A 24,969-nucleotide genomic window follows, 5' to 3' on the forward strand; every position below is an offset into this window, starting at 1 on the left:
AGGGTTTTAATTTAAGTAGGTTAGGGTTTTTAAGTTTAGGGTTAAGATTTTTAATTAAATTAGGTTAGGGTTTTAAAGTTTAGGGTTTAGGGTTTTTAATTAAATTAGGTTAGGGTTTTTAATTTAATTAGGTTAGGGTTTTTAAGTTTAGGGTTTAAAGTTTTTAATTAAATTAGGTTATGGTTTTTAAGTTTAGGGTTTTTAATTAAATTAGGTTAGGGTTTTTAATTTAATTAGGTTAGGGTTTTTAAGTTAATTAGGTTAGGGTTTTTAAGTTAAGGGGGTTAGGGTTTTTAAGTTTAGGGTTTAAGATTTTTAATTAAATTAGGTTAGGGTTTTTAATTTAAGGGTATAAATGGTTAGTAGAATTCTCAAATAATATCAAAATTTTCTATTTATTACATCAAATAAACTTCTATTTTATTACATCAAATAATATCAAAATATTCAAAATATTTGTACAAATAAATTTAAATACAGTAATCAATGTCTATGCCCAGGGGATTCAGTGCCACATGGCGACCGTCGATGGTTACGCGCTCGATTCCTCCTTTCTCTAGCTTCCGGCGGCGGTTGTTGTTTTTCCGGCGGGGATTCTGGTTCTTTCGGTACGGCATCTGGTTGTCAGACTTGGGACGATGATCCACCTTTAAAGAATAGTATATGTGGAGGTGTTTGTATCACGAACAGCGACAGTGTTTGAAACCCATACATTGGTGGGGATTGGTAAAAAGGAGAACTCCCCGACAGCCCCTCTTGCGATCCCTCGTGCACCGCTGGCCTATACATCTGCGGTCCACTCGGCATAACAGGAAATAGAGCTGAACCGAGCATTTGGCTCCAACCTGCCATAGGACTCGAAAAAGGATACATATAAGGGTTAGGATACATATAAGTGCTAGGAAACGCACCTGGCATCATCTGAAAAAGCAGTTACATGGGTATTATCGGTTGAACTGCTGCATCGGGTGACTGTGTCGGTGCTCTTGTTGGGCCTGGTGATTGCATGGCCGCTGATGATGAGTCGGGTGAATGTCTGGGCCTCGTTGAGGGGCTGCCTTCGTCATCTTGGATTTAGAGGCTCGTGCCTTTCCCTTTCGACACGTATTTGCCACTGCCTCTCCTCTGGCGTCAGTAAATACAGCTTCCCATTGATCCTAAATCATGGCATGTATTCTGGAACGCACGCTAACTCCAAAACGATGATTGGTTCCTGAGTAGGTATATATTCATATAGATTTTCCCACATTTCCATGTACTCAGACCAGTATCTCGTCCAATCCGTATTCAATTGCCGAAGGTCGACTTTGTATTGATCGTCAAACACCTCAGGATCCACGAGAATCGGTTATCGACATCCAAATTGTCGTAGCACTCTGTCTATTTGGTGCGGTTCCACGGTTGCGTAGTTGATCAACACGACTTTCACGTGCCAAGCTTGTGGATATTGTAAGGACTCTTCCGGGATTACTGCCCGAATTGCCGGATCCTCGTATGGTGTCCATTGAAACTATATGAACATGATAGAAATATTAGTTATATACATAATACTAAATACTAAATACTAAATATCAACCGACTAGCGAATGTATGGAAATATCTATTTTATTTAAAACTTACTTGTGCTTCCGACCGTTGGTCCAATAGAAGTCGTATATCTTCAAGAGAGGACGGTAATCGAGCATGACTTGCCGGATGGTTCCACCTAATTAAATAAATTTTTAGCATACTTTTATTTTTAAAAATCTACATAATAATTGTAAAAATCTAATATAAACTTTACCTCGTTATGAGTGGGAATGTATATGGGTGGTCCACTCGAGGACGTAGAAATGGAAAGTGAAACCATGCCCACGACTACAGTAGTGACAGGCAACCTCCGATTTTTACTCTCCTCAGTCGCGTCGCCCTGCACATCTCCCAATGTAACGTTGCCAAGATGGCAGACCCCGAACTCAATTCACCGGCTGCTCTAAAATCAATGAGTTTCAGCAGCCATCTTAGATGTACGCGGCTCTGTCACGTGTCGGGCATCAGATAATCTCCAATTAATTGAAGAATGTATGTCCGAGCATATCATATTCTTTCAATTTCGGTTGAATCTTCATCAGGATCAGTGAATGTGTCACGTAACCAGCCCATCTCGATCTTACCTCCCTCCATTTTCTCCGGAATAGTGCCCAAAAGCTCGTAGCACACCGCCCCGCAATCGCTAGATTGGGCAGACCCGGTGACTGGGCTCCCGTCCACCGGTAATCCCAATTGCAGACTGACATCTTCTAGAGTGATAGTGCACTCTCTACATGGAAGATGGAATGTGTGTGTCTCGGGTCTCCACCTCTCAATCAAAGCACTGATTAGTTTCGAGTCCACCTTACATCCCCAGCCTACCGTCGCCATGTTCCAAAAACTCGCTTCCCACAGGTAGTTCTCTACCAACGGTGATGAAGGAGCATGCATATTCCGGATATTGCATTCCAATACCCTATCTACAGTCTTTTATAACAAATAAAAAATTAATAATTATCTAAAAATGCATAAATAAAAAATTCTTAAATAATATTTAAAAATTAAATTTAATACTTACCATTTTCATTTGTTCCACCGATATGTAATGCTTATCAAGACGAGTCAATTCTCCGGCCATTGTTGAAATCGTACAAATTTTTACGGTTTAAAAAAATTTTAAAAAATATTTTTAAAATTATTTATAAAAAAAGGGAGTTAAGAGGAACTTAAGAGGAACTTAAGAGAATTTTTGAAGGAAATTTGAGAGAGGATTAGTTTGTGAAAAAAAAGGGTGGGGGTATTTTTAGTTTTTTTTTTACCGTTGGGGGGCAACGGTCAAATTTTTGACCGTTGGAGCACTATTCACGAGCGGGTCAAGTCACGGCCACGTCAGCAACTCGCGTTGACGTGGACGCGATTTCCTAGCGCGTCTCCTGACATCGCGCTGACGTGGACGCGATTTTTCGAAAAATGGACTATTTCTATAAATAATTAAATAATGAGCCCATTTCGGTAATTTTTTAAAAAAAGAGCTTTTTTTGATAAAATGCCCAAAATATTGTTCTATTATTAAAAAATTATTTGAATTTAATTATAGATGTATTTTAAAAATAATGTTTCTTATTTTAAAATTAATAATATTTATTCTAATAACGATAGACATCATCAAAAAAAAATTTATGTACTCAAAAGCCCTCTAAAATATAATTCAAAAAATAATTGAGTTTTTTTAAAAGTACAATCAATTAAGTCCCTCGAATATAATTTTTCATCAAAACCCCTAATAATTCATTAAGTGCTGACATGACAAATGACGTAATGACTAACTGGCATCTAACATTGACAATTTGATTATGCGACTGCTAAAATGTCATCTAACATGGAGGGCTTAATTGATTTTTTAATTATTTTATGGAGACTAAATTGATTTTTTAATTATTTTATTAGGGTTTATATGATTTTTAAAGTTTATATAAAAATTCTCAAAAAATTATAAAAATAAGAAAAATTCATAAAATTTATAAAAATAAGTAGTAATTTTTTTATAAAATTTAGTATTTCTTTTTTTTTTGAAACATAATTTAGATTGGGCTTTATTGAAAAATTTAAAAGAGTATGACATGACCCATATTAAAAAACAAAACACTGACCTAAAAAGCAGAGACCTGGGCTCAGTCCATTCTAATAAAGTAAACCTAAGGCCGAAGGAAAATCAAAAAATATAACAGATAAAAGAATACTCTAGACAACTAATTAATTCCACCGCTAGTTTGCCCAACCAAAAGCCAATTCGCTTTCATCCTGTCTCATCATCTTCCATTTCTTTACTGGGATTTCCGGATACCGATGGAGCCTATTCTCCAAATCCTTTTGATTTTACAGTAATCGCCTCTTCATTTCTTTGTTTCCTTCTTCAATCCATTCCGTCCTCCTTATCTCTGTCCTTCAGATGTTCTGCATACTCAGGGACTTCACCTAACAGGTAAATCTCATCTTTCCTCTTTAATGTCTCCTTTGCAAGTGAATGTGCCAGACTATTCCCTTCTCTTGGGATGTACTCGAATGAAATATTGCTAGATTTGGTCATTATCAGGTGAATATCATAGATAAATGCTCCAATCATCGATCTGTCATGACTCTTCATCTTACACTTTTTAATAATCGCTAATGCATCTCCTTCAATGATGATCTTTGCCCATTGCATGTCAATACCAATCTGTGTTGCTGACCGGCAAGCAATTGCTTCTGCAGCAAAAGCTGAAGCAACCTTCTTATGAATCTTTGTGAATGAAAGGAGAACATTTCCTTCACTGTCCTTCGCCACAATCCCTACATCCGATTGGTTTAGATGTCCATCATATGCCGCATCAAAGTTTATTTTCACAAATTGATCAGGTGGGTGCTGCCATTTCCTGTTCCCTATTATAACCTTTGGTGTTTTTTCTTCGATCCCAACAAGTTCAGAGAAGTAGCTCTTAATAAAATTTGCAATTTTTTTCCCAGATCTGGTGGAATTTTCATGTACTCTTTTGTTTCTTTCTCCCCAGATTGCTCATAAAGCGCAACAAAATATCCTTCGGTGAGAGGGCGAGATTTGTTCAAAAATCCAGGTAAGCCATTGAAAAAATTCCATATGGGGCACCTGAAGGATCTCCGGAAATGATAACTCTTTCCATATTGATATTACACCAGGGCATTCGCGAAAAACATGGTTCGTGGTTTCTGCCACTCTTCTACACCGGGAGCATGCAGTGTTTTTGAGAAGCCTTCTATGCTGCAAGTTGACCCATGTTGGAAGATAATTCCATGAAATTCTCCAGACTGTAATTATTAGTTTAGTAAGAAGATTAAGAAGCCATAGTTCCTTATAAAATTTCTTATGCTCGTTTTTTAAAGTGTCAGCTCTAGGATTAGATTCGATGCCCTGTAATAGTTTGTAGGCACTACGAACCGTGAATTCTCCCAAGGACTCCCCCCTCCAGGCCAGATAGTCATCATGCGGCTGCTTTGCTAGCGGAGTTCGAAGAATCATCTCAGCAATTTCTTCTGGAAAGGTAGAAACAACTAACTCTCTCTTCCATTCCCTGTTGACATCATCGATTAGATCATCATCGATTAGATCGGCAACTCTAAAATCACACAAATTATTAAACTGAGATGATAATTTGGCATACTTAAAATCTGGTATCCACCTATCATTAATGGCTGAGATTTCAGTACCCTTTCCTACTTTCCAACAAACCCATCAACTAAGACTCCTTTGGTTGCCCATATACTCTTCCATGTAAACGAGCAATTGTTGTTGAGACACGAATTTAAAAAATCTGTTTTTGGAAAATATTTAGGCTGTTGACCTGACAAATTACCATTGAAACCGTTAACAATTATGTTCTTAAGCATAGAAGACATAGAGGATACTTGGGCTTCCAAAGAAGCAAATGTGTCTGTTTCATGTACTCTTGCTACTCATCTTTTTGAGGCTACTCGGTTGGTTGGCCACTGATAGTTATTGTTAGCAATTCTTTCAATAATCTCGTAAGCATTGTTATAAGACTTAGAAAGAAGGGCTCCATTTTTCGAAGCATCCACCATCATTCTAGTATGTAAATTGAGATCAATATAGAAAGTCTCTATTTGAACGCAGTAAGGAATGCCATGATGATGGCACTTTCATAATAACTCCTTGAACTGCTCTCATACCTCATATAAAGATTCTTCGTCAAGTTGCTGAAATGAAGTGATTTAATTTTGGATCTTGGCAGTCAGAGATGGAGGAAAGTATTTCAGTAAGAAACGTTCAACCAACTTTTTCCATGTAGTTATGGAACCTAACAGTAGGGATTTCAACCATGCTCGTGCTATATCTCTTAAAGAGTATGGAAATAATCTCAGTCTCAAGGTGTCCTTAGTCACCCCGACTAGTTTAAATGAGTCATTCACTTCCATGAATAGCAGAAGAAGAAGATGTGGATCTTCAGTAGGAATCTTACTAAATTAACCCATATTTTGCAATATTTGGAACATGATCGGCTTTAGCTTGAATAGTTGTGCCACGATTTCGGGTCTCCTAATGCTCATATAGAGCTCATTGAATAGAGGAATGGCATATTGTCAAATGGAACAATTTGTGTCATTAGAAACAATGATCAGACTGTGAATATTGTAAGCGAGTGTTCCTCCTGGATTTTGGTTTTGATTTTCGAAATTCATCTCTTCGATCCTTTTTTGGTTCGCCTATCGTCTCCTTTGTCTGAACATCCTTTCAATTTCAAGGTCTACTGGGAGTAAGTTAATAATTTTATCAATAATCATAAACACCTGAAACAAAGACAAAAAATGGAATTAAAATTTAATAGAAAAAAAAAGACCAAAATGAAAAATTAACGATTTCAAAAATAACGTCTTTTAAAATAGTCCTCCGCAACGGCACTAAAAACTTGGAACGATGGAAATGTGCAAGTGTACACAATCGCAACATGTACTAAAGTGACAAGTAAATATCGAGTTATCATACCCACAAGGACTGTTTAAGAAAATTATTTATGAAATGAAATTCAAACACTTTGGTGATTAAAAATATTTTGATTTTGTGGGAGTGGTTAAAAACTAAAATTTAACTAAGTAAAATAAAATAAAAGTTCCAATACAGGATTTCAAAAGATGATTTTAATCAAGATGACATAATTGTGTTAGATAATTACATTTCTTAACTTAGAATTACTAAACTCATGTTCATGTTGTTAAGAATAAATTCACGGAAACTTGGTAATTTGTTAACTACTGCTCATACGTACCTATTAAATTAAGTAATCTCTTAAACATTTTCCAATGCCAATTCAAGCAATTAATCAATCTTCATAAGCACATAAAAGATTAAGTGAGGTAACAATGTATTCCTACCTTGAAACAGTTTAATCACAATAATCTTGCAAGTTATGCAAGGCTAATGTATCATCTAATACTATCGCTAATTTAACCCTCAGCTACCTTAAAAGATTAAACATGCATTGATTAAGTATTGTGTCAATTAATTACAATTTCAACATGATTAAATAATTATTTCATTCATTAGTTACCTTACAATTATAATGCAAGAATAACTTAATCATGATTTTACTTAATCAAACAACTTACCCAGGCCTATAACAACACAAACACAATTTTAATAATTTAAGTAGACGAAATGCAATCAACCTAACACGAATTAAATTTAAGCTGTATTAATTAAATTAAAAATATCAACATCACAAGCATTCATAGATATGTTCATAACAACAACAATAAAAATTAAAGGATAGGGAACTATAATCAAATCGGGTGTTTCTACAAAGCTTAACTAGTTTACTCCATTCCTCCTTGCTTGTTCTTGTTGAACTGAGGCTTATACGAGCACTTGAATGCTGCTTCCAATGGTGGTTGAAGGGGTCTTTTTCAAGAGGGGAAATCGACAAGGGAATGGAACGGAAAATGAAGAACAAAGAAAGAGAGAAAGTGAGAGAGAAGTGAAGAACGAAAGGATAAAAGGTGTGTTTGAAATGAATAGCCAATGGGGTATTTATAGGTTGGATAGGCTGATAAAAATAGAAAAAATCAGCAGCCATAGACTCCCCCAATGTCCAGCCACACATGTGGCAAGTTTGAAGCTTTCAAACTTGCTAAATTTAGATAGGGGAAATCTACAAAGGCTTGAATAGTGGAGGGGTTTGAATGCAATTTCAAGGAAGCTTCAAGGGCTATTTTGCAAGCCCAATAATCAGCTAAATAAGTTGATTGGGTCATCATGTTGGATGGTTTTGGGCAGCTAAGTTGCTCAATTGGATCAGTCTCTTGGTTTAGCACAATTGGGCCCCTTTTCATAATTTAAATAATTATTATTATTTAACCCAAAATAAATTGGATTAAAATTAAAATTAATTATATTATGAAGTAATATTAATAATTTGGACTGTCTTAGGCTAAAAAATTAATTCACCGCGATGCTTCAAAAATCGCTTTTCGGTTTTGTGCTTCTAGTAGTGTTTGCCAAGCCAATTTTCGCCCTTTGTGTGAATATGTCGAAAATAAATCAAAATTTATTATAAAATTAATTAAAATTCAACATGTTAATAATTTTAAGTACAATTTAATTATTTTATAATTATTATATATTTTTTGATAAGAATTATACCAAAACTGCATGAATTTGGGTTAAAAAGGGCATGAAAAGTGTGTATATTTTCGTGTTTCCACTTATCAGACCACACAAACGGTGCGTTTTTACACAACAGCTTAGTTAATGGAGCTGCAATAAATGAAAACCCCTCAACGAATCGGAGATAGTAAACTGCTAAGCCCAAGAAACTCTGAATCTCAAACACATTCCTCGGTTGTTTCCACTGGATCACAGCCTCAACTTTTTTGGGATCTACTCAGATCCCCTCAGCTATAACAACATGCCCCAGAAAGGTAACCTCTTGTAACCAAAATTCACACTTTTTGAACTTAGCGTATAACTATTTCTTATAGAGTATCTACAAAACTATCCAAAGATGCTCATCGTGCTTACTCTTAGTCTTTGAATAAATCGGAATGCTGTCGATGAAGACTACGACAAATTTATTCAAATACGGCTGAAATACCCAATTCATCAAATCCATAAATACAGTTGGAGCATTCATCAAACCAAAAGGCATGACTAGGAACTTGTAATACCCATAACTAGTCCTAAAGACAGTCTTATACATACCAGTCTCCTTAACCTGATGATATCCAGAACGAAGATCAATTTTGGAGAATATAGATGCCCTACGAAACTGATCAAATAAATCGTTAATCCTCGAAAGTGGATACCTGTTCTTTACCGTTAACTTATTTAGCTGACGATATTCCACACACATCATCATCGTGTCATCCTTTTTTTTGACAAACAGAATCAGTGCTCTCCATGGGGACACACTTAGTCGAATGAAACCTCGATCCATAAGTTCCTAAATTTGAGCCTTTAGTTCCAAGAGCTCCTTTGATGTCATGCGATAAGGGGCAATAGACACAGGAGAGGTATTCAGTAGTAGTTCAATACCGTACTCAACTTCCTTGCCTAGAGGTACTCTCGACAACTCATCTGAAAAAACATTTAGAAAATCCTTTATTGTCTGAATATCAGTGACATAAGGTTTTTTAGAACCAGAGTCAAACACAAAGGCCATATACGCCTCACAACCTTTTCGAACTAGCTTTTCAAATGTAAGAGCAGAGATTACATTATAGAGGTAATCTCGACGCTGCCCAATCATAACGATCTCAATATTAATATGATCTCAGACTTACCTTTTTAGAGGCACAATCTAAACTGACTCGATGTTCCACGAGCCAATCCATTCCCAGAATCAAATCAAACTCTCCAAACGATAATTCCACCAAGTTAGCCGAAAACACCACACCTTGAATCTTTAACAAAACTCGTCTATACACCTTATCAACTCGAACCGACTGACCCAATGGACTAATTACAGAAATCTCTCTAGCAGTACACTTAACAAAAATACCTAAATTCATAGAAATAGTGTTAGTTATATACGAGTGAGTATAACCAATACTTATCAGAGCAAAATACGTAACAAAATGGATAAAGAAAGTACCCATTATAACGTCGGCATTGTCTCTATCCTCACGGCGCTTCGTCACATAAACAAGGGGAAGCTGTCGTGCTTCAATTTGACTCGTGCCTCGACCCGATGCTTTCTGACCTCAGCCAGAACCATTACCACCCTTGATCATACCACGACCCTTAGGTGGTTGTTGAGCTACTTTCAGCGGCTGCACAGGAGTTGGAGTCGGAGCCAGTGCAGGAGCTTACACCTGATCAAATCGTAGGGGATAATCTCAAACACGGTACTCCATCGATCCCCACCGAAGACATGTGCCCAACTTCCTCCAACATTCGCCCAAATGACATCTCCCACAATCACTATATGTCTGAATCTTAGTCGCTCTAGCTGGTGCCTCAGTCCTCGAAGGCTTATCAAACCTGACCCTTTTCATAGGGCACTGAACAGAATTAGAGGAACCCAAATCCCTCTTGAGCTTACTCTGACCTCATAGATCAATTTAGAATTCTCATCATATATCTTAGTTCATAGCTCATATCACAGTCTCTAACTAAAACCACAAGTTCAGTCATTACTATATTTCTAGTTAAATAGTATAGTTAAAGTAGAAATACTTATAGGTTCGACATCGGAGACTCAGTCTTTTATAAAATCGATTTTCAGAGTTACTTGATTAAAGTTTTCATTCAAAACTCATTTTAATAAAAATAGGAGCCTAAAAACACAACTCGAGTTTTGTAAACTTGACTCTGATACCATAAAACGTAACACCCCATATCTGGCTTAGAAGTTAAGACTAAGTCTAAAGTTTACATTAAACTATTTTAGAACAACCTAACCTTTGATTAATTGAAATTCAACCATTGAAAAACTTATAATTATTTAAATCAAACATAAAATCCAACTTCTAAAACGTAATTCAAAATAAACATACACTAGCATAAGTTTATAAAAAGAATAATAAAATAACTAAAAAGAAATGACCCAGCTCCTTTCACGCCAACCCGCCTAAGTATGTTAGCTACCTATAATCCAAACAAAAAAAACTAATGAGTTTTCAACTCAGTGTGTAACTTACATTCTCAATTAAATAGTAAAAGAATAGATGTAATTTTAGGTCATCTTTAGTCAGTCAATTCTCAAAATCAGATATAGAAACAGACATAAAGTATCTCAGATACAGATGCAGAACATATCAGATACAGATGTTGATTCCTACCCCTATTCGCCACACACCATCTTTGTCCATCCTAACACACTAGATAGGGCATCAAGTACCCTTCCATCCTTTCACACCATATAGTGATGGTATGTTACATTTTAGAATAATTCCGGATTAGAATGTGATAATTCGCCAGAATTAGAAATGTACGTGGCTTAGCCACTGGATTTGGCAGATTATTAAACTGCCCACACTTTCTTCTTCATACAGTCCCAATCCCGATGCAAATGTAGATTTAACATATATCAGATACAAATATACAATAATACAATTTCAGACCATTATCATGTAACACAATCACATTGATTTGCCAAATCTAATAACAAATATGTATATATCAGAATAATATATTACTCAGTAACAAATTATCAGAAATAGTTTCAATGTATAATTCAGATCATACGGACCTAATGGTAGGCCTACATTCGATCCGAATGACTATTACAGCCCTAGAGGAAATTTCTGATTTTTGGCTCATAAGCTCGTGTGGATTCACACAACCTGGGTGGTTGGCTTGTGTGGTCCACACGGCATAGCACACAGTCGTGTGGCCCAAAACTGTGAGTTACATGGTCTGGCACACGTCTAAGCACACACCCATATGACTCACAACGCTCACATGTCCGTATCCCTGGCCCATGTGACCTTAATCCAAAATAGTGAGTTACACGGCTTGGACACATGCTTGTGTCCTTAGCTCGTATTCCTCTAATTCAAAAATAATGAGTTACACGGCCTGGACATACACCCGTGTCCCTAGCTCGTGAGCTCCAAATTCAAAAATAGTAAGTTACACGACCTGTCATCATGCTTGACACAAGGCCGTGTGGCTCACATGGCCTATCAAATGGCCATGTGGAGTCGAGAACCATGTTTTCTGGTGTTCGCAATTTGCAAAAAATTAGGTTTTTGTTTCACACCTGACATGGTTTCGACGTATAAGCAATCGGGGAGAATCTGATGCCTAAAAATGACAATCTAGCGACTAATTACACAATTATTCTCAAACAATCACTAGGAATAACAATCAAACCAAAGTTTTGTCGAAAAGCTTTGACACAATGCCAACTCAAAATTCATACACCTTGCACGTAAAAGTGAAAAACGAAACTAGCGCGTTGGGGGAGCGTCTTTAGTAAAATCCTCGCCTAAAAAAGAAGTTAATCGCACACTTAAATAGAGAATCCGAGCAAAATGAGTAGAAAACCTATTTCGACAAAACGAACGATAACAAATAAAAAACTCACTAAAACAGAAGAGAATAATGACATAGCTTACACAATAACCTTCTAATCGACACAACGAGCAACATAGAACTTCTAATTCGACCTAGTAATAATTTATTTAAGTAAGTAAAAAGAAAAAGAAAAGAAGGAGAAGGGAGAAGAAGAACAGTAAGAAAAAGAGAAGAAATGGAATTTTTTTTAAGAAACTATTTAATTAAAGAAAATTATAACTAAAATTTTCTTGAGTAGCATAAAACTATCTCCTTATTGCCAAGGCAGAGACTCGAACACAAGACTTGATAATACACATAACTTAACCATCAAACCAGTAAACTTATTCTTGATATAAATTAACGCATAAATATACTTAATTCAAACATTCAAGGATAGGAGTTGAACCAAAAGAATAATAAAATTTTCTAAAAGTGAGACTTGAACCCCTGACCTCAATCACACAACAAAACACTTAACTACTGAAGCAGATAGTTAATTATTGACAGAAATTAACAACAACAGTTCAAAATTTAAGGCGTTATAGTAAGTTTCTGAACCAACATTTTTTACGAGTCCTAATGTGCCTATAAACCTTCTTATTCCAATCTCTAAGTTGACTTGTAAAATTTGAAATCGTAGAGCACATAACACTGTTAATAGGGGTGAGCATTCGATCGAATCGAATCGAAGCGAATCGAAAATTTTTGAGTTAATCGAGTTTTCGAATCTCATTTTATCATCCTAACTTTATTTGAAGTTTTCTCGAATCGAGTCGAGTAGGATGGAATTCGAATCGAATCGAATCGAATATATTTGTTCGAGTTAAATTTTAAAAAATAATTTTGGGTCCTTGTAACCACTGTCACCCATCGTAATAAAATTTGTCCACCTTAATCAAATTTTTTATTAACTTTCATCACCTCATAATTTATTTATTAATTTTTTATATACTGGTTAGCTTCTTTGCTTGCTTAGTTGTTTCAATTATCTTCAGATTCTTGTCACTATGTATTTTGGAATTAAAAAATATATTAAATGTAAAAATATGATTTTTTAATAAAAGTTATTTTAAAAATAAAATGTGAAATTGATACCAATATAAAATTTTAACACGAATATTTTATGGCATAATTAATAATTCAATTTTAATATAAATATTCAATATGACTAAACAATTCAATAATATAAATAATATAAAATGTGAAATTTAATTTAATAATATAAATAGTAGATATAAGTAAAATTATTACTATTTATGTTTAGTGTTTTTTTTTGGATAATTTTGATTTTTTATTTGAGAGTAAAGGGTGAGAAGTAAAAGTTTAGGGGGAAAATAAAAAGTTTTTGGGAATAAAAGTTTGAGGGAAAGTAAATAGGGGGGAGTAAAATTTTGGAGGGAAAATATTAAAAAAAAATTGGAGGGGGGAGGGTTTGGGGTAGATGAGAGGTGGGATGAGAAGGGAATACAAGTTTTAGGGAAAAAGTGGGAGGAAGTAAAAATTTTGGGGAAAAATAAAAGGTTTTGAGGGTTTTTGGGAGTAAAATTTTGAGAAAAAGTAAATGGGAGAGTAAAATTTTGGTGAGAAATGAATTTTGGGTAGATTGGGGGTTGGGAGGGGAGGGGAGTAAAAGTTTTGGGGGGAATGTGGGAATGAGTAAAAGTTTTAAGGGAAAAATAAAAAGGTTTGGGAGTTTGGGGTAAAAATGTAAAATATTATAGTTTGATATTTGAATTATTCGAATTCGAAAACTCAACTCGATTCGAACTCGAAAGTTGAAAAAAAAATTCGAGTTGATTCGAATAACTCGATTAACTCGAATAACTCGATTCATTTAACTCGAAATTCAATATTTTTTCAATTTTTTCGAGTCGAATCCAATTTTGCTCACCCTAACTGTTAAAATTCCGCTTTTCCAAACCTAGGTGTTTCGCCCATCTCGCCGAAAAAAGAAAGGGTCTCCTATTAGAATAATGAATCAATAGCCTAAGTGACAACAACAGTGGCCTATGGTTAGATTTGAGCATTGAGAGATGAGTCACACAACAAGTTGGAAAAGAAGCCATCAACTTATCATTTCCAATTGCTTTATCAATACGCTCAAAAACTCCACCCCTATGCCACGTAAAAGGAGAACCCCTAAACCCCAAATCATTAAGATCAACCGAATTCATAAAGTCACCAAAATATGGACATCTTCTTCCCTTACCACGCCCACCTCTCTTTTCATTGATAGAAAGAATAGCGTTGAGATACCCTATAGCCTACCAAGGGCAACCATTCCTCAAAATCTACGACTTTAAATCATCACAAAGGCATCTCCGTTTACAACTATCTGGATTACCACGAACAAAAACCACAAAAATTGGTCTTAGGAGAGAATTCTCAGAAATGCGGATCAAAACGAATTTAGGGTGACTCCAAAGTATATCAACACGGAGCAACTACTTACACCCAACCCAGATGCCACCAGAAAAACCTACTGCCTCCACTCACTGAGAGCACTGGAAACCAAGACTAGCAATAATAGAATCAGCTTTACCCACACTAACTCTTGTCTCTAAAAGGCCCGATTATACTCATGAAAAATCCGTAGAAACTTGATATTTGCACATCCTTGGCAATTCCATGAAAATATAAATAAATTCATAAAAAAATAAAGGAAATATGAAAACTAACCTTAAAACTAGCTTAACAGTTTTCTCTGCGACATTTTTCATCATGACTCATTTTCTCCTTCTTAGCCTCATTTTCTCTGATAAGTTTGGTTATATAATTCATGTTATTTTATAAAAGAACCCTTGTATTGCCTGAATTTTTAAACCGACCACCACGATCCTAAATCTTACTGATGACTCTACCATTTCAAACAACCCCCTTTTCCCACCCGGATCTCGCCCTCCGAGAGACAAAAGTCCTTTATCATTCTCGGCCAAAAAAACTTTTCCTGGAGATGTAGTATTTTTGGGGCCCTCAATTTCCTTAAAAAAACGGTTGAGTGTTTCCTGGGATCAAGAATATCTTTAATAGGAAGCAGTATTTGCTCTATCAATCCTTCGAACATAGGGTTTAAGTGGGAATTAGTGCCCGAATTATTCTCACGCTCGTTATCAACCAGCAAATCAACATAATTATTAATACTGCTAGGAACATTAATATTCACCTGCACCTCCCTAGGATTTTTTCCCCTTGGACCCAATCCAATTTTTCACCGACTGGAGCAGACCCAACAGAATCAGTTTTATTCGGGCTTTTTGAACCCCCAAATTCTAAAATTTGTCTTTCCCCCGAAACCCCATGCAAAAATTTGCTCTTCTCTATACTAGGCCCAACACTCTCCACAGCATTGGACCCACGGGAAACCCCAGCTCCAACTGAATTATCATGGCCCAAATCGCCTATCTATAGCGAGCCCGTTCTAGACCCAACTAATTTGTTATTACCCCCAAAATTAACCCTACCTTTCTTCTTCAAACCCCCCCTTCTGAAATATAACACCCGAAATTTGCAGCTCCGCTGCTGCAAACTCAGATTCTTTGTCCCTAATCAAAATCAAGGCCCCAAATCTTGACCCTTCCCCAAATGATGCCGATTTGATCGAGTTTTGATTCTAATTTACCCTCAAGTTTCGCCTTGATTTTTTCTCAACTAACATTCAGGGAAAGAAAGGTTCCGATGGCTCTTTCGACTTCTCTTTCTCCGGTATAATCACCGGCGATGGAGAAACAATCGCACCATCAACTTGTTTGGGACCAACGGCCGGGCAGGCTTCTTGTACATGTCCAAACCTGCCATAAGCAAAGCAAACAGTTGGTAACGACTCAAACTCAACCCTTTGTACCTTACCATCAACAAGGATCTTAGTAACAAGAGGTTTTTCCAGGTCAATAAACACTACCATCCTAGAAAGCTTCCCCCTTGAACCACGATCAGTCTGGAAATCAAGTTTAGCTACTTTGCGGATCAACCCGCCTATTTCCTCCAAGATTTTCCGTTTATAGAAAAACCCCGACAAACCAGGAAGTCGAATCCAAACCATAACATTCCTCGGGAATGGCTGAAGTGGATTGAATTCAGGAGTCCACGGCTGCACCATGAGATATTTCCCAAGAACGATCTATGGCCCCTGAGTAAGAACCCTCTCATAATCTTTCCGACATTGAAATCTAACCAGAAAGTAACCATTTTCGACGTCCATGAGATGGAACTACTACGAAGGCTTCCAAAGGCTAGAGATCCTGTTATAGAGAGGTACATTCGACACTTTCCTACCCAACAATTTCACCACCAACGTGGTTGCCATATCTAGCACCAAAAGTTTTTGGATTCTCTCTGAAAAAGCTAATCGTAGGTAACCATTAACTGTAGATTTCATAATATCACCATCTAAAAATTCCAGATCTTCATCACATCCAAAATCAAATGATCTACTACCAACCACTTTGTCCTTCCAAGACAGCACTTATGTTGGAGAGGGATTAACAACCATACCACAACTCGAGTCATTAACCACTCCGCTAATCGTATACACATCCATCCTTTTGGATTTGACCTTTTCGGTGGTACGATCCTCATTCGAAGATACGCCACCATCATCGTCAACCATCGTCGTCGTCATCCAATATGTTTTTCTTATTGAAATAAATCTTTCTAGAAATTAATTTGTTCCACTAAACCTGGAATTGAAAAAGAAAAGTGTAAACAATTGTCTGTATATATTAATTAATTAAATTTAAATTTTATCTTTCATTATTTATTGGATGTTATTTTTAAACACACAATAGTGTTATAAATTTACAATTTTTACATGCATAAACGTGTGATACGATTTATAGTATTTTTAATAATTTATTTTTATTAAAACTATTGATGTAATTAGTTAATTATAACCTAAAAATATAAAAATATTTTTTTACTTAACGGTAAGATTCTTAGATTAAGTGGTAAGAGACTTTAAATTTAATCTCTAACATTTTTACCTTTACATCAATAATTAAAAAAAAATTGTTATCTATACCATATTTATGTTTTAGAATTAATTTAAATAAAAAGTAATTCATATTATTACTATATTATATAACACTCACGATTGTATTGATTGCATTAAACTATGCAAAAAGTTGGGTATGCTACTTAACTTTTGCGTGCCAGGCTCTTTTCATGCCATAAGGAAAGGACAGACACCCAGCTTGTCCTCCACCTAGATAAACTGACCCGTATCTTGATACCAATTATTGGGCTTAATAGAAATGAGTGGACCCATGTCTCTATTGTTGAGAATAGGTTTTTTACAAAAATAATATAAAAAATAAAAAATTACCAAAATGTTATAACTTTTTTTATTTATCAAAATATATATAATTTTTTTTATTTACCAAAATATATCAAAAAAACAAAAAAATAAAAAAATAGAAAAAAAAACTTGGACTGATTTGACAACTTTCTGGGTGGAGGGAAGCAGGTTGGCGACACCAAACAAGGGATCCCTGTTGGCGGCACCACCCTTGAATTTAAGGGTGGTTAGTTGGTGGGGGAAAGAAGGAGAGGGGAAGAAGAAGAAAGAAAGGAAGAAAGAAAAAGAAGGAAAGAAAAGGAAAGGGGAGGAAAGAAAGAAAAATAAGGAAAGAAAAGGAAAGGAGAAGAGAAAAAAAAAAAAGAAAGAAGAAGAAGAGAGAAGGAAGGAAAAAAAAGAAAATAAGGTAATTTTTATTATTAATTTAAGATTTTTGTAATATTTGTGTGTTAAAAAATAATGTGAAGTACATTTTACGTATTTTATTAATTTATTTAGGATATATAATTTTTGAGATATATTTAGCATAAAAAAATTCATGGTATGTACATTATATGTTGATTAGGAATTTTTTTTATGAAATTGACTTAAGATGTTGAAATTAGTTTTGTTAGGAAAATAATATTAAAAGTAAAATGATAAAGAAATATATTTATGAAAACATAAAATAAGAAAAGAAAAAACGAAAATTATATATTCACCGAAAGTAAAAAAAATGCGAAAAAAATTATATATTTAATAAATTTTAAACATAATGCACTGAAAAAGTATAAAATTGTAAAATTTAAAATGACGATATTTTTTAAAATAATAAAATGCAGAGAGAAAAATACGAACAAATTGCCAAAATAATAGTGTATTACTAACTTTTTAAAAAATTGAGAAATAGTTAATACAAATATTTTAAAAAAATGTAATGAAATAATATAAAATAATAAAATAAAAAATAAAAATATTTTTATTGAAAGTAATAAAAATCGGGAAAAAAATACGAGGAAATGGCAAGGATAAGGATTTTTTTCTTACACCAAACAAAAAACCCGTTTTTAGTATTTTTTTTATTTTGGTAAATAAAAAATCTATATAATCTTTTGGTATTTTTTTAATATTTTATTATTTTTATAATGTTTTATTATGGGTTTTATAAAAAAATAATATAAAAAAAAATTACCAAAATATTATAACTTTTTTTTATTTACCAAAATATATATATAATTTTTTTATTTACCAAAATATATCAAAAAAGTAAAAAACAAAAAAAATAAAAAAAACAGAAAAAAACACACTAAATTTGTAAATTAATTTTACACTAAATACACTAAATAATACGAGTAAATGGCAGGGATAATGGTTTTTTACATTAAATCAATTTTAAAAACACACTAAATTAATAAATTTAAAACATTATGTAAAATTATAAAATTAGAAATGAAGATATTTTTTAAAGTAATAAAATCCGGAGAAAAAAATACGAACAAATGGCCGAAGTAAGAGTTTTTAACTAACTTTTTTTTTCAACTTGCAGGCATCACAATGGCTTCATTGATTAGCAGCAAAAGCCACATATCTATGCGGTTAATAACGCGGTATGAGTTATTATTTATTAATCATGGGTTCTATTTATTTAAAAAGGATAGACGTACAAAGAAATAATGTTATTGTAAAATTTTTTCTGTAATTTAACACTATCAGGATTCGTACCGAGTTTTAAGGGGTCGTGTGAGTGTTTTGAAGAATACTCCGGATGCACGGTTGATGCCGTACTTAGAGCTAGCCGGATTTGGGTCCGTAGCACAGATCCGGTACACCGTCTTGCGCTTTGATTTATTATCTGCGCTAGTGGAGCGGTGGCGCCCGGAGACCCACACTTTTCATTTTCCGTGTGAGGAGTGCACGGTGACATTGGAGGATGTAGCGTTGCAGCTTGGGCTCCCAATTGACGGAGTCCCGTAACGGGATTATTTGCATTTACTGATCCAGATGCACTTTGCTATCAGCTTCTAGGAGACTCACCAGGGGACGGTGAGTCATATTTTTCGGGCGTACAATTTACATGGCTGAAAGCCAAGTATGGACAATTATCAGCGACAGCCACTGAATGCGAGTTGATGTGCGCTGCTCGAGCGTACATCATGCATATCATAGGGGGAGAAATCATGCCTGATGCAAGCAACGACAAGGTGCATTTGATGTACTTGCCCCTGTTAGCTGACTTGTCCAGTGTTAGCTCCTATAGCTGGGGCTCAACTGTGCTAGCAGTCTTGTATCGAGAGCTTTGTCGGACGACAGATCCGAAAGTTCGCGACATTGGCGAATGCCTCTCACTGCTGCAGTCTTGGGCGCTGTATCGGATGCCATTTTTGGCATCGGTTAGACACCAACCATATGTTTATCCACTGCTGAACAGGTGATAAAATATAACTTCTCGTTATTTGTAGTCATAATATATTGACTAATGTTACCAACCAACTCTAAACGCCATATTTGTTTTTTGTAGGTGGAGTGGTCATCCGGGTATCGGGCAGTCATACAATGTCCCGCTATACCGCCTCATGATTGAACAGTATGCCCGGGATGGGGTAAGATGCTATTCTAATATTCATGCTATAGTCATATTCATGACATATTACTTTCTATATCTTACGCACACGTTATGGCTAATTATAACCATGTTATTAATCATGCAGTTTATATGGACGCCGTACCGAACGCCAGAAATTACCGCCGTGGTACCCTCGTCTGCGTACGTGCATTCGTGCATATGGTGCACTAACGCACCAATTATAAATTTCAACATGGTCGAGTGGTATCACGGGGATCGGGTGCTACGGCAGTTTGGCTTCATCCAACCTATCCCGGATCCACCATGTGAGGTGGGAGAAGTTCACGGCAAGAATAAGAGAGGAAAATCGATGATAGATTGGGGAATTAAGCACCAGAAATTTGTGACCCTGTGGAACGATCGATTTCGTCGAAGACCTCAGATGGTTATGGCTACCGACTCACAACCATCAGAAGAGTATATGCAATGGTACTTTAGTTGCAGGAAGCCATATTTATACGGAGGCCAGTCGGTTGTAATCCCCCCCGGCACATGCAGCGACATGGAGGATCGGCCATAGCGGCCCAGCATGATGCAGATCCCATGGCATATTATTCTCCGGAACCACCGGAGCCCGAGCAAGAGCCCCAGCCAGATCCGGAACAATCTGGATTTGTCGGTTCAGATAGCTATCATCCGAAATTGTCAGGCACTGACAATTTGCCGAGCTTCTCAGGGCCAGAATATGCATACGACTTTGAACTATTCAGATCCTACTCGCCCGGCCCATATCCGCAGCATTATGAGACTCCCTCAGGTGCATCAAGTTCGTCGCTGCCGAACGAAGGACCTGCTCAAAATGATTTCCTCCCTATTTTTACTACACCACCACCTGCGCTAAATGATAATGTCGGTCGTCGCGGGCACCCAGAACGTGACCGTCGACCTCCGAATAGGTATACCCCTAGGACTACACCATCGAACCATCAATTTTAGGGGTGTATGGCACATGTTTGTACATTAACACGTTTTTACTTTTTTGTATCAATTTAATTATTCTAGTTTTAGTTATTGTGGTTATTGTTCAATTTCTTTTTACCAATTTAATTATTTTAAAGTTGCATTATATTAAAGCTTAATTTAAGGTTATATGCCTCCATTTTCGATATAATATTAATAATTCCAAACGCCATATATTATTTTATAACTTAATTTGGATAATCATAATCATTTGTATAGTTTTTTATCATTACACATAAAAGTTTTACAATATTAGGTAATTACGACCCGATCCGGATGACTGTCCAACATGAAAGTTTCGGTTACGGTATTTATTCCGACTATGACCACTTAACCTGCATATTCCACAACGCTTTCCGTCAGACTTCTCCCTGATGTCCATTTCATTACGGATTCTGCTTGACTACGGACGACCTCTCGGATTCCTCCGCAGCCCTCTGTTTGGAAGAAGCTCGAAAGTCGTCAGAGGCTCCTCCCACGTCTTAAAATTTTTGCATTAATCCTTGCCTTCATTTGTCAAAACTGGAAACTTGTAGAAAGTTTTTACTATCCTTCTCCCACAACATCTTAAAATTTTTGCATTAATCATTGCCTTCATTTCGTCAAACGAGACATTTCTATTAAATCTCATTGCTATTTGTTGTTGACATTCAAATACACATCCAACACTTGTTGTCAAGATGACTCCGTCGAAATAAACACATACAAAAAACTTAGCATTCATCTTCAATATTTAATCTGTCAAAAAATAAACAAAATCTCATAAAACATCTCGCACGGATAATAAATAACTTAAATAAAAAATTTAATGTTTCAATATTCAATTTTGTACATGAAAGCCATTTAACCACTAATCTTAATAACTAACACAATAATAATATTAATAATTTTATATACAAAATAATACTAACTAAAATTATTAATAACTAACTATAAAAATAATACTAGTTTTTTACTAACAATAATACTAAGTAACATCTTAATAATAATAATAATAATAATAATAATAATACTATAAAATTTTTATTTTTTTGTAATATTTTGATAATAAAACCCTAACTAAAACTATCAATTTGAGTTTTATTGATTTTAATCTTAATAACTAAACTAAAACAAAAAAAATACAAATTATACAAAACAATAACAATAATATTTTTAAAAAAATACTTTATTTTTCTTTTCTCTTTCTCTCTTTTTCTCTTTTTTTCTGCAGCACCTCTTCTTTCTTTTCTTTTTCTTCTGATTTTTCTTGTTTCAGCTGGACAGAGTTCGTGTTTATAACACGAGTAGTGCCGCCAATCTGGTTGGCAGGACTGGTGCCGCCAACAGGGATCCCTTGTTTGGTGCCGCCAACAGAGTTCCCTTGTTTGGTGCCGCCAACCTGCTTCCCTCCACCCAGGGAGTTGTCAAATCAGTTCAGGTTTTTTTTCTGTTTTTTTTGTTTTTTTGATATATTTTGGTAAATAAAAAAATTTATATATATTTTGGTAAATAAAAAAAAGTTATAACATTTTGGTAATTTTTTATTTTTTTTATATTATTTTTGTAAAAAACCCTTGAGAATAGCAAAACCCTTATTGGCACGTTTTGTCAGAAAATTGGAAGAAGTACAAGTTGCGAAAACTATTTAAGTGAGATCCTTACTCTCTCCTACGGTAATTCAAGAAGAATGCCACCAAGTGGAACTATAAACCCCCATCCAATTGTCCTGGGGACAATTCAAAAGAATAGTGCACTTTCATGAACCACAGGTGCAGACTTAGATGGAATCCCAATTCAAAAATATATAGAGGAAAAGTATACTACCCATTGTAACGACAACGCTCAACTGATGAACTCTGCCCCTAATCAAGAACTTATACCTATAATGGGGATCTTTAATCCCCCTCAACTGATGAATTCGTAACATGTCTTCCATCGTGGCTATACAAGAAAGTCGATCATTGGTATTAAGGTAATCACAAAGAAAAATAACTTATCAAAGAAAGTTTTCCTAGAGATGAAGAATCACAAAAGGGTATTAATGTAGAAAAAAAACTTATTAAAGAAGAAAGAAGAGAATTGATCAACTCTGAAGAAGATTAAAAAGCATTGAAAAGCAAGAAATTTGAAGAAATTTAAATAAATTGGTAAAAGAAGAATCACAAAAGTTAAATCCTTCTAAAAAAACCCAAAAACCTCAATTTTATGAGAAAATATACTTAATTTTGAAATCGTACAAAGATGAAGAGGGAAAATATCCTTAAATAAAGCAACAATTATCTAATGAAGGGACACCACATTAAGAACTAGCAATCATGATCTTTAAAGATGTTTTACATATTAATACATCAACAGATTAATTATTAATCCCATTATGATTAACCCAAATGACATAAGTTCATTGTCATACTTGTTACATTTGCCTAAAAAGGCAGCACCCACTGCTTCAAAATCATAGTCTCTAAAAATTTCATTTTATAAACTTTTCTTTAGTATGGGGAACAATTGTTATACCCTTACTCTTAAACACCCCTACGCCATGAGAGGAGAGCATCTATTTGACATCACCAAAGACAACTGTCCAATAAGATCCAATCTCATTAATGCTTTCAATTTTTCAAACTCACCAACCTCACATTAGCGCACATTCAGGCCATACCTTAACATGAACCTAAATTAGACTCTACTGAAGAAATAATAATGATAAGATGGATCCACTCCAAGCCTTCCTTGTTCTATAAAATTCCTTCTTCCAAGATCAAGGGGGACAGAACAAGAACCATTGGCTTTCACTTTGCTAAAATACCATTCCAACCCTTTATCCCAAACTTTCTATCATAGCGACTCTCTATACCACCTAGGATGTGAGCCATCACCTTTATACACCCTAATATCTTGTACAACTTTATTATGATAAAAATAATATAAAACATAAGCATTTTCATTTGATAAAAAGTATTTATATGGAAGGAATAAAAAGAAGAGAAAATGAAAGGATTGTTTGTGACGTATATTTTTTTCTCTGTAAATGTTTGCATTACAAAAAAGTTTTGTAGGACGTGAATTTATTTAAATAATAATTTCATAGTGTACTTTTAACATTTAAAATAAGATGCATAAAAATGTTCTTAATTCTTGTTGAAGTAACAATGATAAGGCAAATCGAAATCCCTTAGGGACTTAGAATGTATTGACTCTATTTTAAAATTTCACTTCGTTTTAACTATTTTTTTATTAAAAGTAATAAAATTTATCTTCATCATTTCAAAATTTGATAATTTATAACGCAAAAGTTTAAGGTTGTGTTTAGTAGTGCTTGATAGAAGCACTTTTAACATGAAAAACACTTTTGAAGCAAAAGGAATGTTAAACAAGCAACTTTTGAAGAAAATTTTTAGCTTTTCAAAAGCACTTTTCCCCCAAATGGAGAAGTTAAAATTTTTAGTTTTTCTCTCTCAAAAGCACCTTTAATAGTTTAATTACGTTTTCAACTCTCCAACATATAGTACTTTCCCTTCTTCGGTTAATTGCTTAAAAAATATTTAAAATTTATTTGTCATATATTAAAATATTAACAACAAATTTTAATAAATTATTTTCTATATTCTTATTAAAATATCATAATATTAACTAATTTGAACATTCTTTAAATGTTTATTTGTTACTTTATAACACTATATCTAAAATGGATATTTTATTTCTCAAAAGTACTTTTTAACAGTAATACTAAATATTTAAATTTTAAACCAAACTTTTCAAAATTATTTCTCAAAATTACTTTTACAAAATACTTTTTAAAAACAATTCTAAAAAAAATACTAAACTACCCTAAGTTTCGGATAATAACAATCATAATGGAATTTTGGTGTGATAAAAATACCACATGCTTGCACAACTCATGCGCATTAAGGTTCCTTTCAAGAAATTTTGGCCCCCCGAAATTAGATCTAATAAAGGAATGTATAATGTTATGATTTTATCTAAAGGTCAGACTATATTTTTCAATCCAATAATTTTTATTTACACAAATCGAATATTAAATGGTTTTTTAGTTAGAATAATTTATAATTTTAATTTTTAGGCACCAATTAAGTA

The 24,969-nt window shown here is 34.6% G+C and overlaps 1 protein-coding gene and 1 non-coding gene across 5 annotated transcripts; both read left to right on the plus strand.

Annotated features, from left to right (window-relative positions):
- The first annotated feature begins 3,735 nt into the window (after window positions 1-3,735).
- LOC107920560 (uncharacterized) lies at window positions 3,736-6,244 on the plus strand. 4 transcript variants are annotated; one of them, XR_005922945.1, is made up of 5 exons: window positions 3,738-3,991; window positions 4,261-4,404; window positions 4,557-4,619; window positions 4,702-5,063; window positions 5,772-6,244. XR_005922945.1 is itself a non-coding variant. In XM_016850315.2 (3 exons), exons 1-3 carry the CDS (start codon window positions 4,297-4,299, stop codon window positions 4,817-4,819), a joined length of 333 nt encoding a protein of 110 aa, XP_016705804.1. In that variant the 5' UTR covers window positions 3,998-4,296; the 3' UTR covers window positions 4,820-6,244. The 4 variants fall into 4 exon arrangements, 2 of the variants coding, with proteins under 2 accessions (XP_016705804.1, XP_040964953.1); XR_005922944.1 differs by having other exon boundaries at window positions 3,736-3,991; window positions 4,702-6,244; XM_016850315.2 differs by lacking the exon at window positions 3,738-3,991 and having other exon boundaries at window positions 3,998-4,404; window positions 4,513-4,619; window positions 4,702-6,244.
- On the plus strand, window positions 5,660-5,766 carry LOC121226083 (small nucleolar RNA R71). Its single transcript, XR_005923980.1, has one exon. It is a non-coding gene; the product is annotated as a small nucleolar RNA R71 (small nucleolar RNA).
- Window positions 6,245-24,969: the final 18,725 nt, after the last annotated feature.

The sequence above is a fragment of the Gossypium hirsutum genome, chromosome D13 (assembly GCF_007990345.1).
Source record: "Gossypium hirsutum isolate 1008001.06 chromosome D13, Gossypium_hirsutum_v2.1, whole genome shotgun sequence".
Classification (NCBI taxonomy): Eukaryota; Viridiplantae; Streptophyta; class Magnoliopsida; order Malvales; family Malvaceae; genus Gossypium; species Gossypium hirsutum.